A 23100-nucleotide genomic window follows, 5' to 3' on the forward strand; every position below is an offset into this window, starting at 1 on the left:
TTTTGCTCCTATTTTTCATGAGTTGAATTCTAAGATCTAAAACTTTTACTATACACACAAAATACCTATTCCTCTCAATTGTTGTTCACAAATCTGTCAAAATCTTTGTTAGTGAGCATTTCAAAAATAACAAGTTAACTCATGTGATTAAGCACGAAAAATTATCGCATTAATTATTTGTATATGCAGATTAATCACGCAATTTATTTTGACCATCCTAACCGCGGATGTTTGTTATACGGTCAGTGATCAGGTCAATGCATACGTCAGTCCAAAGATGAGTGAGGAGACTCGGATGGGTGTACTCACTGGCAAATTAAACTTCAAAATAAAACCTGAAGATACTTTAGCCAAAACTGTTAGCACGTTTTGAGAAAATAAATGACATGTATTCAAATAAAAAATAAAAATAAAAATGTTTCTGTATGACATTCTGACAATAAAATTACATTTCTGTCCATATAATGTTTTTTTAAAAAATGAATTTAAATTACGCAAGCAAGTAATAAACTGTGATTAATCTTCATCCATCCATCCATCTTCAACCGCTTATCCGGAATCGGGTCGCGGGGACAGCAGCTCCAGCAAAGACCCCCAGACTTCCCTCTCCAGAGCAACATTTGCGACTTCCTCCTGGGGAATCCCGAAGCGTTCCCAGGCCAGAGAGGAGATGTAATCCCCCCATCTGGTCCTTGGCCTGCCGCGGGGTCTCCTCCCAGTGGGACGTGCAACGAGGACCTCCCTAGGGAGACGCTCGTGAGGCATCCGCACGAGATGCCCGAACCACCTAAGCTGGCTCCTTTCCAAGCGAAGGAGCAGCGGCTCTACTCCGAGTCTCTCTCGGGTGACTGCACTTCTCACCCTATCTCTAAGGGAGATGCCAGCCACCCTTCTGAGGAAACTCATTTCGGCCGCTTGTATCCGCGATCTTATTCTTTCGGTCATTACCCACACTTCATGACCATAGGTGAGAGTAGGAATGTAGATAGCTCGGTAGACCGAGAGCTTTGCCTTCTGGCTCAGCTCCCGTTTCGTCACAACAGTGCGGCAGAGAGACTGCAATACTGCCCCAGCTGCTCCGATTCTCCGGCTGATTTCCTTCTCCATCTTTCCCTCACTCGTGAACAAGACCCCGAGATACTTAAACTCCTCCACCTGGGACAGAGTCCTGTCCCCTACCCGGACTGTACAAACCATCGGTTTCCTGCTGAGAACCATGGCCTCAGATTTGGAGATGCTGATCCTCATTCCAGCCGCTGAACACTCGGCTGCGAACCGATCCAGTGAGACCTGAAGGTCACGAACCGAAGGTGCCATCAGGACCACATCATCTGCAAACAGCAGTGACGCAACCTTTATCCCCCCGAGACGTATACCCTCTCCGCCATGGCCACAACTCCGCCTAGAAATCCCGTCCATGAAAATCACAAACAGGATAGGTGACAGAGCGCAGCCCTGGCGGAGACCAACCCCCACTGGAAACGGATCCGACTTACATCCAAGCACCCAGACACAAGTCTCGCTTTGGTTGTACAGTGATTGGATGGCCCTCAACAGGGTTCCCCTCACTCCGTACTCCCTCAGCACCTCCCACAAGATCTCCCGAGGGACGCGGTCATACGCCTTCTCCAAATCCACAAAACACATGTAGACTGGATAGGCATACTCCCAGGCCCTCTCCAGGATTCCCGCAAGCGTAAAGAGTTGGTCAGTTGTTCCACGACCAGGACGGAATCCACATTGCTCCTCTTGAATCTGAGGTTCGACTATCGGCCGGACTCTCCTTTCCAGTACCTTGGCGTAAACTTTCCCAGGGAGGCTGAGTAGTGTGATACCCCTGTAATTAGCACACACCCTCTGGTCCCCCTTTTTGAAAAGGGGAACCACCACCCCAGTCTGCCACTCCCTCGGCACTGTCCCAGACTTCCACGCAATGTTGAAAAGGCGTATCAACCAAGACAGCCCATCAACACCCAGAGCCTTCAGCATTTCTGGACGGATCTCGTCAACCCCCGGAGCTTTGCCACTGTGGAGTTGTCTAACTACCTCAGTGACTTCACTCCGAGAGATCGACGTCGATCCCCCATCATCCTCAGGCCCTGCTCCTATCAGGGAGGGTGTGTCTGATGTATTTGGGTTCAGGAGTTCCTCAAAGTGCTCTTTCCAACGCCCCACGACTTCCTCACTTGAAGTCAGCAAAGTCCCATCCTTGCCGTACACAGCTTGGATGGTTCCCTGCTTCCCCCTCCTGAGGTGCCGTATGGTCTTCCAGAACAGCTTTGGTGCCGCCCGATAGTCCTTCTCCATGGATTCCCCGAACTGCTCCCACACCCTCTGCTTAGCCTCGTCCACAGCCACGGCCGCTGCCCTTCGGGCCCGTCGGTACCTTGCAACTGCCTCCGGAGTCCCCTGGGATAACATACCCCGGTAGGACTCCTTCTTCAGTCGGACGGTTTCCCTGACCACCACTGTCCACCAGGGTGTTCGAGGGTTACCGCCCCTTGAGGCACCTAAGACCTTCTGGCCACAGCTCGCATCTGCAGCTTTAGCAATAGAGGCTTTGAACATTGCCCATTCCTGTTCAATGTCCCCAACCTCCACAGGGATGGCAGAGAAGTCCCGCCGGAGGTGAGAGTTGAAGTCCTTCCGGACAGAGAACTCCTCCAAACGTTCCCAGTTCACCCGCACTACACGCTTGGGTTTGCCAGGTCTGTCCAGAGGTTTCCCCCGCCATCTAACCCAACTCACCACCAGATGGTGATCAGTTGACAGTTCAGCCCCTCTCTTCACCCGAGTGTCCAAAACGTACGGCCTCAGATCAGCTGATACGATTACAAAATCGATCATTGATCTTTGGCCTAGGGTGCTCTGGTACCAGGTACACCTATGACCATCCTTATGCTTGAACATGGTGTTTGTTATCGCAAGTCCGTGACTAGCACAGAAGTCCAATAACAATCCACCACTCAGGTTCAGATCAGGGAGACCGTTCCTCCCAATCACGCCAGTCCAAGTATCACTGTCATTGCCCACGTGCGCGTTCAAGTCCCCCAGCAAGACTATGGAATCCCCTGCCGGCGCCCCATACAGGACCCCATGCAAGGTATCCAAGAAGGCTGAATACTCTGAACTCTTGTTTGGTGCGTATGCACAAACAACAGTCAGAGTTTTCCCCCCTCCAACCCTAAGGCGAAGGGAGGCGACCCTCTTGTCCACTGGGGTGAACTCCAACGTACAGGCACTCAGCCGGGGACTCGTGAGTATCCCCACACCCGCCTGTGCCCTCACACCCTGAGCAACTCCAGAAGTGAACAAGGTCCATCCCTTGTCCAGGAGTGTGGTTTCAGAGCCCTTGCTATGCGTAGAGGTAAGCCCCACCAGATCCAACCGGTAGCGCTCCACCTCTCGCACCAGCTCAGGCTCCTTTCCCACCAGCGTAGAGACGTTCCACGTCCCGAAAGTCAGCCTCTGCTGCCCCGAATTGGTCCGTCCGGAGCCTCCACTTTCACCGCCATCCACTTGGCAGCGCAATCGACCCCACTGGTTCCGACCGCGGGTGGTGGGCCCACGTGGCAGAGAAGATGGTGTGTCCACGTAGCTTCTTCGGGCTGTGCCCGGCCGGGCTCCGTGGCAAGCCCGGCCACCAGGCGCTCGCTGACGAGCCCTACCTCCGGGCCTAGCTCCGGAGGAGGGCCCCGGGCTTCCTCCGGGCCGGGTAACGCATCCTCTTTTAGTGTAGTTCATGGGGGGCATCGTAACCCTGATGGGGGGGGCATTCGGGTGCTACACCTTGCCCAAGGGTGACCCGGAACTGTGTAAGGCAGGGGCGTTCAACTCCCTGAGGCTTAATACAAGCCCACATACCTAATCTTAAATAATCCAATTTCAAAAGTGTGATTAATCTGATTAAAAAAATAATAATTTGACAGCATTTATGTTCCTGATCTTCTAATTAAAACTAATTTTACTGCTCCTACAGATCCTGCAGTACCAATCCCAGCAGTCCTTCCAAAACAAAGTTCTTCCCTCCGCAGCTGTGCTCTTCGTGTATGCTGAGCGTGCTCATGGCATATCGGTAAGATCCCATCTCTTATCACATGACCAATAAAAGACTACATCTAAGCGTTTATTGTTGATTCCAGTTGAAGAAAAATGGAAAGGAGCCCAAAGTTGGAGCAGAGGTTCTCTTAAAAAATGTCTCACACAAAACTAAGGTAAGGCAAAGATATTTGACTCGCACTACTCGACCACTGAAGTCCATCAACTTGTTGTCCATCAGGTCTGCGAGCGATCCACATCTCCGAGATGGGATGAAGCGTTTCATTACTTGGTTCGAGATCCCAGAGATGAAACGCTCACAGTGAAAGTGAGAGTCAGAGTGACGGTGCACAGACATGGCGTAATTCAGTCGAAGCGTAACTAAGCATGTGTGTCTTCCACCAGCTGTCTCACAGCTGGGGTCAGGTTCTTGGGTCCTTGACTCTCCCCCTCAGGGAAGTGATGGCTGAGCCGAACATGGTGCTGGACCGCTGGCTCGCCCTGGACGGAGCTCTGCCAGAGAGCCAGATCCTATTAAGGGTGACACTCAAGGTGTGCATATTTAGTCTGTTAAATACGCACAGCACCTAATGTTGTTACGAGATACTTATTTTTGCTGTATAATTTAATGCTGGAAGGTATGACCTACACAAGGCAAGAGTCAGCATATTTGCATATCCAAGCAGGGATGGAGGTTAAAAGGGATGTCAAAGCACCACTGGACCACCATTTTTTTTTCATCTTATGCTATCAAAATCAATATTGTACGTAGTAATAGTTACTTCATAGATGCTAGTATGAACAATCACTTAAAGGAGCATATTAAAATGAACATACAGAATTATTACACTGTGGGCCTGATCTACTGATATCCCAAATAAAAAGTGCTAAATAGCGTGTGCAAACTATAAAATTGTGTGTACTATTAGTGGGCGTGTTGCGGGTGATCTACTGCATGTGCAATTGATAACAAGCATAAAGTGGTGCAGACCGCCCTATTTAAATGAGGATTTATACCAGCTGTGACTAAAAAAAATACACTTTTCCCTCCACATTTATTGCAGCATAGTTTCCAACCTGTGGTGTTTTGTAATGTTGTTGACATGCAGCTCACAAATATATTATGAACCATCTTTTGAAGTGTGATCTAGACAACGTAACCTATTTTTAGCATGCTGAAAGTGCATCTGGAATGATCCAGTTGCAAGAAAATGCAAATTTCAAGACACCGTTGAACACTGTTAAAAAAACAGAAGAAACCAAAACAAATCAATTGAATTTGTTTAAATCAGTCTCTTAAGTCATACAGCAGCTATAAAATGATAAAACATCATTGCTAAATCAACAATATGTCTAATATTTTTATTTCCGATAGTATAAATATGTTGACAAGCACACAGGTGTAATATTCTCTCTGTCAATCAGCAGCAAGATCGCCTCCTTTCTCACAACCATTTGTGCATACCTGTGCTAGTTTGCACAAACATTTTAGCCGTTTGAAACAGAGAAGCAAAACAGTTTTAGTCTTTATAAATCACATTTGACATTGATCACATTGATTATATTTGCATCTTCTCCTCCCAGTATTGTGGGTCTTTTAATAATCAGCATATATTCTGGGCACGGCGTGGCGAAGTTGGTAGAGTAGCCGTGCCAGCAATCGGAGGGTTGCTGGTTACTGGGGTTCAATCCCCACCTTCTACCATCCTAGTCATGTCTGTTGTGTCCTTGGGCAAGACACTTCACCCTTGCTCCTGATGGCTGATGGTTAGCGCCTTGCTTGGCAGCTCCCGCCATCAGTGTGTGAATGTGTGTGTGAATGGGTGAATGTGGAAATACTGTCAAAGCGCTTTGAGTACCTTGAAGGTAGAAAAGCGCTATACAAGTATAACCCATTTATCATTTATTTATATACATGAGGACAGACACGCTAACTGGATTGTGCATGCTATTTTGCTCATTTAAAGGGGAACTGCGTTTTTTTTTTTTTTGCCTATCGTTCACAATCATTATGAAAGATATGAGGATGTATTGATTTTTTTTAATGCATTCTAGATATTAAATACATTCTATCAAATGTCCGCTTACAATGAAGCCTATGGAAGCCGTTCAGTTCTGCCAATAGAGCCCCTGAAAATATGTCCAAACACCTCCAATAGGGTTTTATATACATGATGTAAGTATACACGTAATGTAGTAACAGGCACATTTATTGTAACATTTATTTACGTATTTTGTTCATTTTAAGCATACACAGCACATTAATTTAAAAAACGCATCACAACATTGGCTTTTTTTTCTTCATCACTGACTATTACTCACTGCAGACTTATTGAGAGCCAACAAATATAATGAAACATCATTTACTGTACAAGGTCTGCTGTCATTAGGATGCCGACTGCTGGGATGTTCATTATTCCTATTTAGGTGAAAAATGTCTCATAATCCTCGCGAAGAAATGTGGTAGGAGAGCGGGGGAGAATAAGCGCTTTTCGTGTCGTTCTCGCCAGTTCCATTCCCTACTCAGCCATCTACTTTTCAGGTGAGAGCTCCCATTGGCTTTACGTTTATTTATTATTTAGAATGCATTAAAAAAAATCCATCCGTCGTCATGTCTTTCATAAGGATTGTGAACAAAATTTCCAAAAAAGTGCAGTTCCCCTTTAAGAGACACAATCTTCTGCACACAGACTTAGACGCTATCAAGTTTGCAGGTGTTTTAATACACGCAAAGTGTAAGTAAATCAAGCTCTAAATGTGTAATCCAAAACTAGAGCTGCTGATAAAGATCTTTTATCAAAATTGCTAATTATCTAACAACATGTATACAGTATTAGTTGAAAGTAGTGCAAAACTGCACCACATCATACAGAGAGGGGTTTCTAATAATTGTTTTATTCAGTACACAAGAAAATAAAATAAACATCTGATGCAGTGCAGTGCAAACTACAAACACAAAAATAAACATTTTGTTATTGTGTGGCCCTTTAAAGCATAACATAGCAAAACTTTTGGATTATTTTGTGTGTCCATATGCCTTGCAGATCCTGGACACTCAGTTGGCAGTATGCCGCAGGGATGACGGAAGTGGAGAGACAGTCATTCCCAGGTGGGATCCCTCCCATCTGGACCTCAGGCACAGATTCGCCAAGTGAGTCATTAATTCTCCATGGAGATAAGATAGCAGCTGTCTGCCGGTCTATTTGATGATCACCAACAATCAATTGCCTGCTACTACATACATTACATTTCATACATTTAATTTATTTTTAGGGCCAGTGATACGTCAAGTGCATCTGGCCAGGTGAAGCTCACCATTGGGCACTCCACAGAGGAAAGCAGGCTTTACATCACCGTCCATGCGTGCAGGTCTCACGTGGCATGATATTTATGTGTCACTTGATATTATAATAACAGTAAATAGTAAACATGACATGTACGTGTGTGCAGAGGCCTGACAGCATGCTCAAAGGACGGGGCTGACCCTTACGTTACCCTCATCCTGCTGCCCGACAAGAAAGCGACCACCAAGAGGAGAACCGCCACCAAGAAGAGAGACCTCAACCCAGAATTCAACGAGAGGTGAGACAAATGTGCCATCAAGTGACGGTCATAGAGGCGCCACGACACATGTAGGACTCACTAAACTCTCCTTTTCCATAGGTTTGACTTTGACTTTTCTCTGGAGGAGGCGACACAGAGGAGGCTGGATCTGTCTGTGAAGAACAGCGTCTCCTTCATGAGCAGAGAGAGGGAGCTCATTGGCAAAGTAAGTATGGTTATGTAACATGTACACTCTGTTCATAACATTGGGGACAACAGCACAATCTAATGTATGAATCCAACATATACTCTGTTGCATACAATAATGCTCACGTTTCATTAAAGGCCTACTGAAATTAATTTTTTTAATTTAAACGGGGGTTGCAGATCCATTCTATGTGTCATACTTGATCATTTCGCGATATTGCCATATTTTTGCTGAAAGGATTTAGTAGAGAACATCGACGATAAAGTTCGCAACTTTTGGTCGCTGATAAAAAAAGCCTTGCCTGTACCGGAAGTAGCGTGACGTCGCAGGTTGAAAGGCTCCTCACATTTCCCTATTGTTTACACCAGCAGCGAGAGCGATTCGGACCGAGAAAGAGACGATTACCCCATTAATTTGAGCCAGGATGAAAGATTTGTGGATGAGGAACGTGAGAGTGAAGGACTAGAGTGCAGTGCAGGACGCATCTTTTTTCGCTCTGCCCGTAACTAAGTTACAAGCTGGCTCATTGGATTCCACACTCTCTCCTTTTTCTATTGTGTATCACGGATTTGTATTTTAAACCACCTCGGATACTATATCCTCTTGAAAATGAGAGTCGAGAACGCGAAATGGACATTCACAGTGACTTTTATCTCCACGGCAATACATCGGCGAAGCACTTTAGCTACGGAGCTAACGTGATAGCATCGGGCTTAACTGCAGATAGAAACAAAAGAAACAAACCCCTGACTGGAAGGATAGACAGAAAATCAACAATACTATTAAACCATGGACCTGTAAATACACGGTTAATGCTTTCCAGCCTGGCGAAGCTTAACAATGCTGTTGTTAACAACACCATTGAAGCTAATTTAGCAACGGGACCTCACAGAGCTATGCTAAAAACATTAGCTATCCACCTACGCCAGCCAGCCCTCATCTGCTCATCAACACCCGTGCTCACCTGCAATCCAGCGATCGACGGAGCGACGAAGGACTTCACCCGATCATCCGTGCGGTCGGCGGCTAGCGTCGGATAGGGCGTCTGCTATCCATCTCAAAGTCCTTCTGGTTGTGTTGCTGTAGTCCGCCGCTAATACACCGATCCCACCTACAACTTTCTTCTTTGCAGTCTTCATTGTTCATTAAACAAATTTCAAAAGATTCACCAACACAGATGTCCAGAATACTGTGGAATTTTGCGATGAAAACCGAGCTTTTTGTATTGGATTCAATGTGTCCGAATACTTCCGTTTCAACGATTGACGTCACGCGCATTCGTCATCATACATAGACGTTTTCAACCAGAAGTTTAGCGGGAAATTTAAAATTGCACTTTATAAGTTAACTCGGCCGTATTGGCATGTGTTGCAATGTTAAGATTTCATGATTGATATATAAACTATCAGACTGCGTGGTCGGTAGTAGTGGGTTTCAGTAGGCCTTTAACACTAACAGGTCTATTCATTTAACAATACATTAAATTAATGTGGCGCAGAACTGTTGTGTGTCTTACAGGAAGCGGTTTCTAGTATTTTCGTTAGCTCATTTAGTTTAATCAAAGACTGAAAATATTGTAGTTATTTGTTTATTTATTGGTTTCTTTTACAGGGACGGTGCACATTAATTAACATAAGTTTTGTATCTGTTTTCCCTGGACATATCTTAAAACTGTCTTCCTAAAACAGTAGTAAATAGATTATAGAGCGAACAATAGCGATATATAAAAGAGCAGTAGCCCAGCCATTAAGTAAAATTAGGTTCTTGCCTTGTCTGAATTGAAATCAACTAAATTTTGCACAATGCTCTCATTTATTGAAATGAGTGAATAAAAAAGAGCTTGCAACTGCGAATCGGTTCTCATTGTCAATGATGTGTATTGTTTACATTTGAACCAATCGTAGTACCAAATCAGTACTTTAAAAACAATGCTGGTGCTTGACCAGTGACCAATTTTTTTTTTAAAACAAACGGGAAAAAGAACCCACAACAATGCCTTTTTTCCCCGTGACATTTAAGTTGAACAGACCAGTAATTTAAATATTTTAATTCTATGAATACAATGATAACAAAGTAATACATTCAAAAATTAGAAATACAACCAATTGTCATCATTATTGCAGCAATTCAGAACGTAGAGAACGTGCAAAAAATAACTTATTTGAGCTGTTTGATGCTCATAATTCTGAGTGCTCCTGAATGCAACCTCGCTTGCTGTCACCATCATTGGTACTGGCTAGCTTGTTCAAATAAAAGAGTCGTTCAAACAACTCGACTCGTTCATATTCTACCAAATAAAAACCTGTGACTCAACAGTTGAGAATCACTGCTTTTGATCATGTGGAATTGACTAACTTCTCCACTGTGTAGAGCAAATACGGTGTAATTGGGCTTCTGTGTGTTCACATAATGTGCAAAAAATGGCATGTGAGATACATTATGGTTGTCTACGACCTTGCATTTTTAGCTATGTTTGAAAGTACACAGTCACACAAGTGCTTATAATTCTTCCCTTCTTCCAGCTGCAGCTGGACCTGGACCAAATAGACCTGAAGACTGGCGTCACTCTGTGGTAAAGATCCAAAATTCTGTTAGCCACCAAGTTCGTAGGAATAACAACTTTTCTATTTCCTCTCCGCAGGTACGATTTGATACCAGAGTTCGTCTAGAGAAATGAACGCTGATCGCCCGTACTATTTAACATGTAGTGTTGCTTCTGTGACCTGTGATTTGTGCGTTTGTATATTCAGCTTTATGGCAATTTCCATCTTTGCTGAAGAAACCAAAAAACAAAGACAAAGCATCTGCTCCACAAAACAGCAGTCCATCAGTATTTATTCAAGGAAGCTAGCTTGTCATCTCTGAAATGTTACCTGTGATGCATCCTTAAGACACATTCTTCAGTAGAATATTGCGGCTGAATAGATATTTATTAATGCGACTATGTTGCACAGAATACAACATTTGTATATACAATTATAAGAGGTGATAATATAAAAGGCTATAAAAGTTATATTCTGTGGTTAATATTCAAAGCTATGACAATGCTGTGTAAATTTGTACCCTCCGACTCGACTGAAAGAGATTAGAGCTTCGTTTTTTACAGTCTAAAAACCAATTCCTAATATTGCTTTGTGTGCGTTTTATTATTGCCTTAAGTATCAACAAAACTTTGAACAGTGTTATTGGGTTATGTTCCAGACAATGTTTTATATGTTTAAACCAGAGATTTATGACTAAATGTTACTTTTATAACTGAAAGTATTACAAAGTGATCAGAGCTATGAAACTCCAAGCAGTCCTAATCACTGTGCTTTTACCAAGACTTTGATGGTACACATGGAACGCACGCTTTCTTGCATACGTAGTGCTAAACGCAAGCTTCTATAAGTAGGTTTTCCCATGCAAAGCAGCTCTTTCCATCACAAGAAATGAGTAAATAGTACACAAGTGCTGGGGACTTTGTGTTGCACGACTGTCATCACTTCATCACTTGTGTATTTGAAAGATGTTCAAGATAAAACTGCTGTTTTTGACATCGTATACATCAGCTTTGAAGTTGTTAATTAAAGTTTGCACTCCCATCAACCAAAACGACTTGAGAATCTGTTTTGTACGGATAATCATTTTAAACCTTCATAGACAAGAATCTATTATTGTAAACATGATAGGTCTTGGTAGTAATGAAAACATAAAAGTGTAACAAAATATAGTATTCTTACTTGTATTAATATAATGGTAAATGTAACTATAAATATAATATATGATAATAATATTTTAGACTAATAAAGAAACATTTTATAGAAGCCGTCTCATATTACACTACAATATTTTTCTGGAGATGTAATTCCCGTGTTGTGCAACCTGGGACCCAGCAATGCATTTTTGTCCTCTTTTGAAGTAACAGACAAGAGTTTTGTAGCCTTAGTTCTACTTCAAAACAATCTGCAAGACTAAAACCTGTTGTGTTGTAAAGAGGACATCATGGGCTTTTTAGTGATTTGTTGTCCAATAAGATCTGTCTTCCAAAAAGGCTTTTATGGGCACAAAATAAGTGAAATATTCAATGTATCCACTTATTGTGTTTTTAAAGGTGGAAAGTAAGTGTTTTTTTTTAAGTAAGTATGGTTTAAGTTGGTTTTAGTATGTCATTTTTATGATACTGAAAGGAACATATTTTTCCAGTGTCTTGTGTGGTGGACATAAGGACTCACTGCTATTACTTTTTCATATAAAATGAAAATGTTTGATATGTGTTACCAATAAGAAACATTTTTTTTTGCGTATCATCCATAAAATCATTAAAGAGGTATGGCATGAAATTTACGAAACAACAAAAAGCTAGAATTTTCAATGTTTTTTTTTTTTTTTTTACATTAATCCATCCGTTGTCAAAGTCAATACAGTAATAACTCAACTTAAAAAAGTTTAATTGGTTCTTAACTTGAAACACTTGTATCTCAAACGTCTCCCACTGAAATCAATTAAATTGGTGCTTGGCGCCCCACAAACAGCACAATTTTACCATGCAGCATGCCTTTTAAAAAGAAAAGCAAATTTTGGGTTAAGAAATCATGTATAAAAACAACACAATAGCATTTACTACAAACAACTACAGTAGTTTTATGAAGTAACATAATAATAAAGTACAGCATTTTACTTGGAGAGTGAACTTCTATAGTATCTCCTTTCAGCTGCTTCTCCATCAAACACACCATCAGCAGCTTTTCCATAATTCCATGGATAAATGTCCGCTGTTTGGATATTATTTTAACATTCTTAACTAACGTTCGACTCATTCTGCTTCAGTATAATGCAGACTAGCAGTGATATGCTCAAAATACTTTGCAAAATTGGCGACACACTCGGTCATGTTTTTGATCATTTCTTTAATTCAATGAATATCATCCACATCTACTTCTCAGCTACTTCACACTCACTTTTTTTCCTTCTCATGCTTGGAAAAGTTATGTAGATCTCTTGCTAAAAGTTAATGCTAGTAAGTAACACCAGATGTTTTGGTCGGATGTTACGGGGTTCACTTTGATCTTTGCTACGCCAACTAAAGGCTTGGAACTCACATTTTTTGGTTGCAACTTAAAGCATAACTATTAGTCCAGAGACAACTCTTATCTCAAAATACTCTTAAGTTAAGGTACCATTGTATAACTAAAATAAAATCATGGTATAGTAGTATATTGTGTGTAGAGCAGTGATTCTTAAACTAGTGGTACACAAGCCCCATCTTGTGCTACGCCAAATAATCGCTTAATTAAATGTTTACACACAATGTTACTGTTCAAATGGTGTGTAATGTTACAGTGGTCCACAATATTTAATATACTTGTTAAATCAAACTTCCGCCTTGTTTTAATGAACATTTAAGCTTACTACGCTACCGTATTTAATGTTTGATCATTATGGTGGTACTTGGAGAGCCAAGTGTTTAATGTGGTGGTACTTGGTGAACAAAGTTTGAGAACCACTGGTGTAGTGTATTGTTTCTCTCATCAAAACAGTGCACTAGTTGGCGCTGTAAATTACATTAAATTAGAGAATAATTCAAAAGTAAGACATGTTTTAATTTTGTAGGTTGAATGGCAACACTAAATTGGCCCTAGTGTGTGAATGTGAGTGTGAATGTTGTCTGTCTATCTGTGTTGGCACTGCGATGAGGTGGCGACTTGTCCAGGGTGTACCCCGCCTTCCGCCCGAATGCAGCTGAGATAGGCTCCAGCACCCCCCGCGACCCCAAAAGGGACAAGCGGTAGAAAATGGATGGATGCTTTAATTTTCCTGAGGGAACTCTCCTGAAGGAATCAATAAAGTACTATCTATCTATATATTGTCATTAGGTTTAAATCCACTTTATTTTTTCTAAAGGTCTAAATGTAATTACCTTTTATCACCACCAGATGGTACTAATCTTCAATTAACCTCCGTCCAGCTGCTTGGCGACAGATGTCAGAGTTGGGGCAGAGGTTCAGAATTGATTGACAGGCGCATGGACTAATAGCGTTGCCGCCTCTCCGCGAGGGGGTGTGTTTGATAGCAAGAGGCCCCGCCCACTCGGCTCACACAACAATAATGAATGGAAACACGTCGTGGCCAAGAAAGTCCAGCAGCAACTTCATAACCGCTTGGTCGCGATTTTGAAAGTTAGAAGCGAAATAGTCGCGTCAGTCATGGTTTGCGGAGGGATACGGGAAAAGTTGGACTTTTTGACTTACAAACTTGTTCAGACTACGAAAGGAAAGTGAGCTGTAAATGTGATTAAATGGCATTTGGGGTCAGCACAGCGACTCTACTGGACTGTCAGTTTTTATACTGGAGAAGTGGATCGTTTGGATTGTTACGCTAATCACATCGCTGGAATACGAAGGAGATTTTTTTATTTACCTGATTTGGATTTAACTCCAAAAGTAGTGTATTAAGAGGATATAGAAATGGGTAATATAGAAAGTGTGGACGGTCAGTCGGAGATGAAGCATCACATTATGCCTCTAAAGGTGCCAATGCCGGACCCGACCGAGCTGGAGGAGAAGTTTGCCATTGTTTTGGTAAGTTATTATTATTATTATTATTATTATTATTATTATCATCTCACATTGTTATGATGATGGTGCAAATATTAAAATCAAACGGAACGGTTGCATTGAACGTCTCAAGGTTGGAAATAGTGGAACTTAAAACCAACACTGGTCATTTCGATTTAATCGTTTTTTAATCGTTTATTTTGAACTATTTGGAGACTGTCCCGCCCCTTACCCTGCCTGCTTTTACTCCCCCAACCCCTCCTGTCCTGTGGTTCTTTTGTCTCCTCAAAAGTCAGGCAACTGAGCATTTGGCTGCAGGGCAGCGAACGCAACACGGGACAAATGTGTGTTGTGTATGTATGTATGTATGTATGTATGTGTTGTATATCCTTCAACACATCTCATCACTCCATTGTGATTACTGTAAAAGTTGTTTAAAAATTGGCCAAACATGTGAAGACATTCTCTGAATCCCCCTTAAACTCCCACGCACACACACCCACCGACCCTCTTCAGAATGAAGTTGAGCTCTTGTACTGATGAGCTCTCAGTCAACACCCACTTTTTCTGTCAAGTGACACTACTGTCATCCAATGTGAACTTTTTGGGACCTTCCAACATAAGGGGACTTTAAGTTTATTTTGGTTATTTTAGCAACTTCCCCTTGAGGTGATCTTTTATAATTCATGAGGGGGGGGGGGGGGGGGGGTTACCCACATACGCGGTCCTCTCCAAGGTTTCTCATGGTCATTCACATTGACGTCCCACTGGGGTGAGTTTTCCTTGCCCGTATGTGGGCTCTGTACCGAGGATGTCGTTGTGGCTTGTACAGCCCTTTGAGACACTTGTGATTTAGGGCTATATAAATAAACATTGATTGATTGATTGATTGGTTGATTGATTGATGACGATACAGATTTAGTCTCCATTGGGGAAAAATGCACAACCCGCTGTGATCTACCACCAGTGGTCCTTGGACCAGGATCCGCTGATTGGGAGGCGAGAGTGCTAGTTGTGGGGCGTCACCCTTTCCCCCAGTTCCGCTCACACTGGTGAATAAATGATGGGGTGGTGGTCAGAGGGGTCGTAGGCGCAAACTGGCAGCCACGCTTCCGTCAGCCTACCCAAGGGCAGCTGTGGCTACAAATGTAGCTTACCACCACCAGGCGTGAATGAATGATCGGTTCTCACTTCTCTGTGAAGTGTGTCTAGAAAAGCGCTATATAAATCTAATCCATTATTGTTATTATTAGACGACAAGCTTAAAGCATAAGCTGTCAGCTCATTTTCTAGCGCAGGGGTTTAAAACTTGTTTTCAGTTACGGCTGCCATCAGAAGCCGGCTTGTAACAGTGAATATAAGCCACCATTTATAAATTTGTAGTCCGTAAGTTTTTTTATTTTTCACTATCCTCTTGTTCTGGGGCAGACTGGTTCGTATTTGCACATGCATGCTAAAATCCTCCTCCTTTGCCATTTAAAAAAAAAAGAAGTAGTGTATAGTTCAAACTAGGGTTGTACGGTATACCGGTATAAGTATAGTACCGCGATACTAATGAATCATACTCGGTACTATCCCGCCTCTGAATTGTACCGGTTCAGTACCTAGTTCAAACTTATATCTATATGGAAGCACTAAAAACTACAACATGGCTGACGGGGTGGAGACGCAGTCGAAGGGGGTTGTCCTGAAGAAGGGTTTCGGCATGTAAAAAAGCGCACCCACAAAAGGGGGCATCCTGAAGACCCGTCAGAAAGCGGCTTGAAGATGGTCTGTAAATCATAATATATGCAACATTTTGACCATCACATGTTATGTAGACCATAAGTGTTTTAAATGTATAAAACAAGGAGTTATGGGTTATACTTGTATAGCGCTTTTCTACCTTCAAGGTACTCAAAGTGCTTTGACACTATTTCCACATTCACCCATTCACACACTGATGGCGGGAGCTGACATGCAAGGCCCTAACCACTACCCATCAGGAGCAAGGGTGAAGTGTCTTGCTTAAGGACACAACGGACGTGACGAGGTTGGTAGAAGGTGGGGATTGAACCAGGAACCCTCAGGTTGCTGGCACGGCCACTCTCCCAACAGCCCCACGACGTCCCCAAAAACAATCATAATATCATCCCTTCAAAAGACATGAGCTCCGCAAGAATCACCTCTAAAGCTTGCATGACAATTAGACACAGCACAGTACAATACAGCACAGCTCCCTGCTGGACTTAATTACATTACTGGACGTTGGTGGATGTGACTGATGCCTCCAGTGCATCTGTAGCCAAGGAACCTCCTCTAAACAACTCCTTTCTCATGTCGCCATACTCTGCATCTTTGCAACTCAAGTGCAACTCATTCACTGTTATTATGTGCAGCCATGCAGAGAAGATTTCTAGGCAAGAGGGCAGTAGACTCAACATTCATGTTGTTTCTTTCACAAGCTCTCCACCCTGCTCCCAAGTAACTACACACTTCCTTCACTTTGTGCAAGAGCATAACAAGCTTGTATATTTTAGTTTTCTAATCAGACAATGGTCCCTCTCCCTGGCCCGAGAGATAAAGCTACTTCACTAGAGTCTCTTCAGGTGGTTCCTTCATCTGGCAAAGAGTCTGGTAATTTTTTTCATACTTTGGACCAAAATAGTTATGTCTAAATTAAGCTGATTGCTTTGGTGTGTTTTTGTAGCTGGCATCAATCAGATTACTTTCCATGAAAAGGTATTTTTACATGGGCTATTTCCCCTCTCTTTTGGACCACAGCCTGCTGGTGTAAAAAGGTGTGTAAATAAATGTGGATGCATGTGTGTGTAGCAATTGCCCATCCTCCCAGACAAAAGCACACAGACGTCCCAGCGGGATGACAGCGGCCCAGAATGATGTCATGTGTGCAGCAGCCTTCGCCCCTTGTAGTAACATTGCTGGCCTAATGACTCTAACAGGACCTCTCCACAGCAGATGATGGAGGAGGAGGAGTTTGATTCCTGCAAATGAATTGCAAGAACACATTGTCTTCTCTTTGATTTTCTTCAGTTTTATTTGCTGTGGCTATAACAGCTGCTTGCATCTGAAGTAACAGGATTTTTTGGACCCATAACATGCCAGCTGGTCTGATTGGGACGTAAAGTCCTGTCTATATGCTCAGTGGCAGCCCAATTTGGCACAACAGTAATTGTATGGAACAATTTAGATTCAAGGAGAGCATAATAAGAATGACACTGTTGATTTATTCTCAACATGTATGTTGTCTGAATAAGGCCAATTTTACAGTTACCAGTACTTAGTAGGGAATTGTGCTGCATCAACAAAAATGCCCACTGGGTAGCATGATTCTGCCCGATATTGCATAGAAACGGAAGCTCAGAACATTCACAGAGAGCAATTTCACCAACCCATTAAACATATCATTAGGGAAAAAAACACTAGGAGAATTGAGGGATGAATTTTGTCTTGTCTCATAAGTGTTGTTACAATGTTGTTGGATACTCGTGGTAAACTATGCCAAAGCATCAAATCCTCAGGTTCATGCATATTGGGTTGCACACAGTTTTCTGTTTGTGGGGTTTGCTGTCTCGCTACGCCGTGATGTCACAGCGAGGTGAACATACTTATTTGGAAATTAAGTCAAGCGCTCAGCCAGAGGGGGTGAGCTCGGGTGAGGAACAATGAGAAAACACAAAAAAGATAGGATCAAATATTATTTTATATAATAACACCAATGTACAACATGCAGGGATATAAGTGCTACAGACTGAATTGATCGGCGAGCGTGTAAGTGTACCTAATACCTTTTATCTGTGTCAATGCTAAAAGTAGAATACTTGGGAAAGTGTTTTTCCATATTATCTTTTATTTTACAAAATATCATACCAATTTAGGGACGTGACAATAAGAACATTTCATATCACAGTTATTGTGACCAAAATTATCCCGGTTATCATTATTATCACGGTATTGTTAAATGTGCTCATAAAGTACTTATACTGAAAAATTTTAACCAAGTTTTCCTTTTAAAACGTGTTTAAAATGTGTTTTTATATTTACAGTATGTTAGCATTTAAGCTAGCATCTTTTTTAGGAAATGAGCAGAATCGCTAAGTTTTTCCACATGTGATAATCAATCACAGTTTTACGATAATTACAATTTGTAACGGTTGTGCCCTGTGATGAGGTGGCGACTTGTGCAGGGTGTACCCCGCCTTCCGCCCGTGTGCAGCTGAGATAGACTCCAGCACCCCCCGCAACCCCAAAAGCATACTTGCCAACCCTCCCGGATTTTCCGGGAGACTCACGGAATTCAGCGCCTCTCCCGAAAACCTCCCGGAAGAAATTTTCTCCCGAAAATCTCCCGGAATTCAGCCGGAGCTGGAGGCCACGCCCCCTCCAGCTCCATGCGGACCTGAGTGGGGACAGCGGCGACAGTCTGTTTTCACGTCCGCTTTCCCACGATATAAACAGTGTGCCTGCCCAATCACGTTATAACTGTAGAATGATCGAGGGTGAGTTCTTGGTTTCTTATGTGGGTTTATTGTTAGGCAGTTTCATTAACGTCCTCCCAGCGCGGTAACAACACACAACACAGCAGTCACCTTTTCGTCTACCGTAAAGCAGTTCGTCTGCCGTAAACAGCAATGTTGTGACACTCTTAAGCAGGACAATACTGCCATCTGCTGGATAGCCTCCAAAACACTGAAATTCAAGTATTTCTTTTATTTATATGTATAATAAAATAAATATATATATATATACAGTATATATATAGCTAGAATTCACTGAAAGTCAAGTATTTCATACATATATATATATATATATATACATATATGACATACTCGAGTTGGTGAATTCTAGCTGTAAATATACTCCTCCCCTCTGAACCACGCCCACAACCACACCCCCGCCCCACCCCCCGGAATCGGAGGTCTCAAGGTTGGCAAGTATGCCCAAAAGGGACAAGCGGTAGGAAATGGATGGATGGATTGATGGAATACTAACTGTCTGGATTTTAGCACGGTGTATCATTGTACCAATAATCGTTATATCCCTACACCAGATTAAACATTCAATTCTATGTAGCATGTAACATAGCTGATGGCAAAATATTCTTCTTCATGCCCCAAAACTAGTTGAGACAGAATCAACAGTGCCTCTGCTGGTTGCAGCCAACAGTGCACAACATTCTGCCTTAGTTTCTTCAAGATCTGATAATTCCACAATCAATTCCACACAATGCGATCAATCGTTTAATCAGTTGTTATGCTCATCCTTAGGAACTCTTACTCTCTCAATGTAATTCATTTGCCCAGTCAGTCAGTCAGTCAGTCAGTCAGTCAGTCAGTCAGTCAGTCAATGTTTCCTACTTCTCCACTCCCAGAATCCACTATGTCTTGCACCTAACCTTCTCCATATGAGCCTGCCTTTATGAAAACGATGTAAAAGGAGTGGGTGGCACTTTCAAAGGTGTACGTCTGGCATGGGATCTTCTTTCACTAGTCCACTGCTGGATTCCTGCGGTCTGGTCCGCACTGAAGCCGCAGGAGAACTCGGGGAGGGAAAATTCCCTTTGAACTGCGTGGCCGCCTGCCACTGTTTTCAGTGGTAATGACTTTACCAACTTATTTTTTTTACACAGCAGACATATTGTTGGTTGAGGGGGGGCTACATGGGAACAGTTTTAGTTTCTGACTGCTTTAGCATCCTAACTGATCAGTCACACTAATCCAATCCCACAATGGTTTAGTCGTTGACATGCAGTTGCATCATGCAAAACACAGATGAAGAGTTTCAGTGTTGACAGTGTGACAGACTAGCTGCTTCTTCAAGTCCAACGAAAGTGGAAAGATAAGTGGAACTAATGGAGTCAAGATGTGAGAAGTGTTTACTGAGCATAAAATCTAAATTAGCGTTATTTATTGCCTTTCATTTGTGCGCCCAACTTTTCTTCTCCTGAGTCCTTACACACGAGCCCTTTTCTAAAAAAGGAAGATGTGTGTACATCTGGCTCAGGCACCCACCACCGCGACCTCAGAGGAAGAGGGGGATTATGAGAATCGGGCGAATGCAGTTAACTCAGGGTTTTAGCCGTTCACCTGGCCCTGCGCGCCCTCGAGCTACAATTCCCCCAAGTGGGCTACGTTTTATAGGCACTTTTAGGGCTTCTGTAATTCTGTCCTCGCAGTTATTTGGAAAGCAGGGGTCAAGTAAAAGTGCACGACTGAGCAGATGCATCATGTCCGCAATTATCATACAACATTGCCTGTGTTCACTCACTAACACAGCTGCATGCTTACACACTAGCCCACATCATTGGCTTCATAAACGATTAAGTCTTTGTTCACACTACCTGATGCATGCTTGTGGAGGTTGTGTTGTCTGTGGGGGGATTTCAAGATGCTAATGCAGCTGCACTTTGCAAGGCAGGAGGTTGGAGAAGTGGTTTCCTCCTCAGTACAATAGGGACTCTGTCAGTCTGTGTTGTTTTAGAAAGGGGGCCTCATCCCCCCGGTGCCTTTTGTGCTGAAATAAACTTTTGGGTATTCACTTGTTTTTAAATTAATAGGTGCAAACTCTTTACAGCAGTTTAAATTGTTTGGATAATGTTTTGATTGTTTTAATGTAATTTCTGATAACTTCATTTGGGGAGATTCTTGCAAAAATTGTTCTCTCTTTTTTTGGTCTTGGTTGTTACATGCTGTAACCTTCCCTATGCAGAAAAAAAATCCTCGGACATTTTAGTTGATTTAAAAGTTCTATCTCAACACAGCATGAGATCAGATTTGTTGCTCTTTCTTTCTGGCTGACCTTTGCCTTTTTTTTTTACTGGGCAGCCTGTCAAAGAGCGTGGCCTGCATGAGTTATTGAGGCGTTCATGTACCTGCATTCCTGTCATTCCTCCTGTATATCGTCCGTCGGCGGGGGCTTCCCTCAGCCCCGCATGGACGCACTGAGGAGAACAAACAGGATGTCGGCCTCACAGGAATGAAAGAATACTTCCTTTTCCTTGATTCATCACCAATCCCTGCAGTTATTTATAACTTATTGTCTCTTAGATATTGTTATAAATTCCCTTTGTCAGAAGATTAAGAGAAAGTTCCCTATTTAATATGATAATTGTTGAATATAATTGACTATATTATTGTTGACGTAAACAAGCTATTATTGTAGTCATGCACCTTTATGTTACGTCTGTTTTGAGTCAGGCAGTTTACCGGGCAGCTATGTTTACTTTCCGGGGTCCTTCGGGCAATGTGTTGAACAGTGTGTGTACGTGAGAGTGTGCTTAGCTGCTGCTGCTACAAAGCAATATATAAAAAAGAAGTTAAAAAGTAAAACGGTGTCCTTATTCCCTAACCGGAGTACGCTCACGGGTGAAGAGTCCCAGCACAACAACAACAATATCAGTTTAAACATATAGTTCTTTACGGCGTGGCAAAGTTGGTAGAGTGGCTGTGCCAGCAATCGGAGTGTTGCTGGTTACTGGGGTTCAATTCCCACCTTCTACCTTCCTAGTCACGTCCGTTGTGTCCTTGGGCAAGACACTTCACCCTTTGCCTCTGATGGCTGCTGGTTAGCGCTTTGCATGGCAGCTCCCGCCATCAGTGTGTGAATGTGTGTGTGAATGGGTAAATGTGGAAATACTGTCAAAGCGCTTTGAGTACCTTGAAGGTAGAAAAGCGCTATACAAGTATAACCCATACTACAATGTTTCAACGTTTGGGAAGCTGATTAAGGGACACCAACAATACTGCCCTTCAAGTTTGTTCTCGCTCGGGAGCTGAATGAACATCTGGCTTTTTTGCGGGATATTTGATTCTTTACCTACAAAAAAGCCTCAAAGACGGAAATCAATGCTAGTGCTTTAGCTGTGAGGCTGAACGATGGAATATCATGTTGAACCCACTTCCTGTCACCATTAGAAGCAAGTTAAAGGCCTACTGAAACCCACTACTACCGACCACGCAGTCTGATAGTTTATATATCAATGAAGAAATCTTAACATTGCAACACATGCCAATACGGCCGGGTTAACTTATTAAGTGCAATTTTAAATTTCCCGCTAAACTTCCGGTTGAAAACGCCTATGTATGATGACGTAAGCGCGTGACGTCAATCGTTGAAACGGAAGTATTCGCACCCCATTGAATCCAATACAAAAAGCTCTGTTTTCATCTCAAAATTCCACAGTATTCTTGACATCTGTGTTGGTGAATCTTTTGCAATTTGTTTAATGAACAATGAAGACTGCAAAGAAGAAAGTTGTAGGTGGGATCGGTGTATTAGCGGCGGACTACAGCAACACAACCAGGAGGACTTTGAGATGGATAGCAGACGCGCTAGCCGCCGACCTCACCTTGACTTCCTCCGTCTCCGGGCCGCCGACCGCATCTATGATCGGGTGAAGTCCTTCGTCCGCTCCGTCGATCGCTGGAACGCAGGTGAGCACGGGTGTTGTTGAGCAGATGAGGGCTGGCGTAGGTGGATAGCTATTGTTTTTAGCATAGCTCTGTGAGGTCCCGTTGCTAAGTTAGTTTCAATGGCGTCGTTAGCAACAGTATTGTTAAGCTTCGCCAGCCTGGAAAGCATTAACCGTGTAGTTACATGTCTATGGTTTAATAGTATTGTTGATTTTCTGTCTATCCTTCTAGTCAGGGGTTTATTTCTTTTGTTTCTATCTGCATTTAAGCCCGATGCTAGCACGTTAGCTCCGTAGCTAAAGAGCTTCGCCGATGTATTGTCGTGGAGATAAAAGTCACTGTGAATGTCCATTTCACGTTCTCG

General features: G+C 42.8%; 2 protein-coding genes across 4 annotated transcripts in view; both read left to right on the forward strand.

Annotated features, from left to right (window-relative positions):
* Window positions 1-11395, forward strand: part of LOC133653632 (extended synaptotagmin-1-like) — a 50720-nt gene extending 39325 nt beyond the window's left edge. The window contains exons 22-31 of the mRNA XM_062053131.1: window positions 3980-4075; window positions 4143-4214; window positions 4280-4366; window positions 4444-4590; window positions 7083-7189; window positions 7312-7407; window positions 7489-7620; window positions 7702-7807; window positions 10312-10361; window positions 10431-11395. Of these exons, the coding sequence (XP_061909115.1) occupies window positions 3980-4075; window positions 4143-4214; window positions 4280-4366; window positions 4444-4590; window positions 7083-7189; window positions 7312-7407; window positions 7489-7620; window positions 7702-7807; window positions 10312-10361; window positions 10431-10458 (921 nt within the window). The 3' untranslated portion in view covers window positions 10459-11395. The remainder of the gene's footprint in view (window positions 1-3979; window positions 4076-4142; window positions 4215-4279; window positions 4367-4443; window positions 4591-7082; window positions 7190-7311; window positions 7408-7488; window positions 7621-7701; window positions 7808-10311; window positions 10362-10430) is intronic.
* A 2509-nt stretch (window positions 11396-13904) lies between these two features.
* The window catches only part of LOC133653634 (formin-like protein 3), a 74490-nt gene continuing 65294 nt past the window's right edge, over window positions 13905-23100 (forward strand). For all 3 annotated transcript variants that reach the window (XM_062053136.1, XM_062053137.1, XM_062053138.1), the window contains exon 1: window positions 13905-14349. In XM_062053136.1, coding sequence (XP_061909120.1) covers window positions 14236-14349 — 114 coding nt within the window. In that variant the 5' untranslated portion in view covers window positions 13905-14235. The remainder of the gene's footprint in view (window positions 14350-23100) is intronic.

This window comes from Entelurus aequoreus, linkage group LG07 (genome assembly GCF_033978785.1).
Source record: "Entelurus aequoreus isolate RoL-2023_Sb linkage group LG07, RoL_Eaeq_v1.1, whole genome shotgun sequence".
Classification (NCBI taxonomy): Eukaryota; Metazoa; Chordata; class Actinopteri; order Syngnathiformes; family Syngnathidae; genus Entelurus; species Entelurus aequoreus.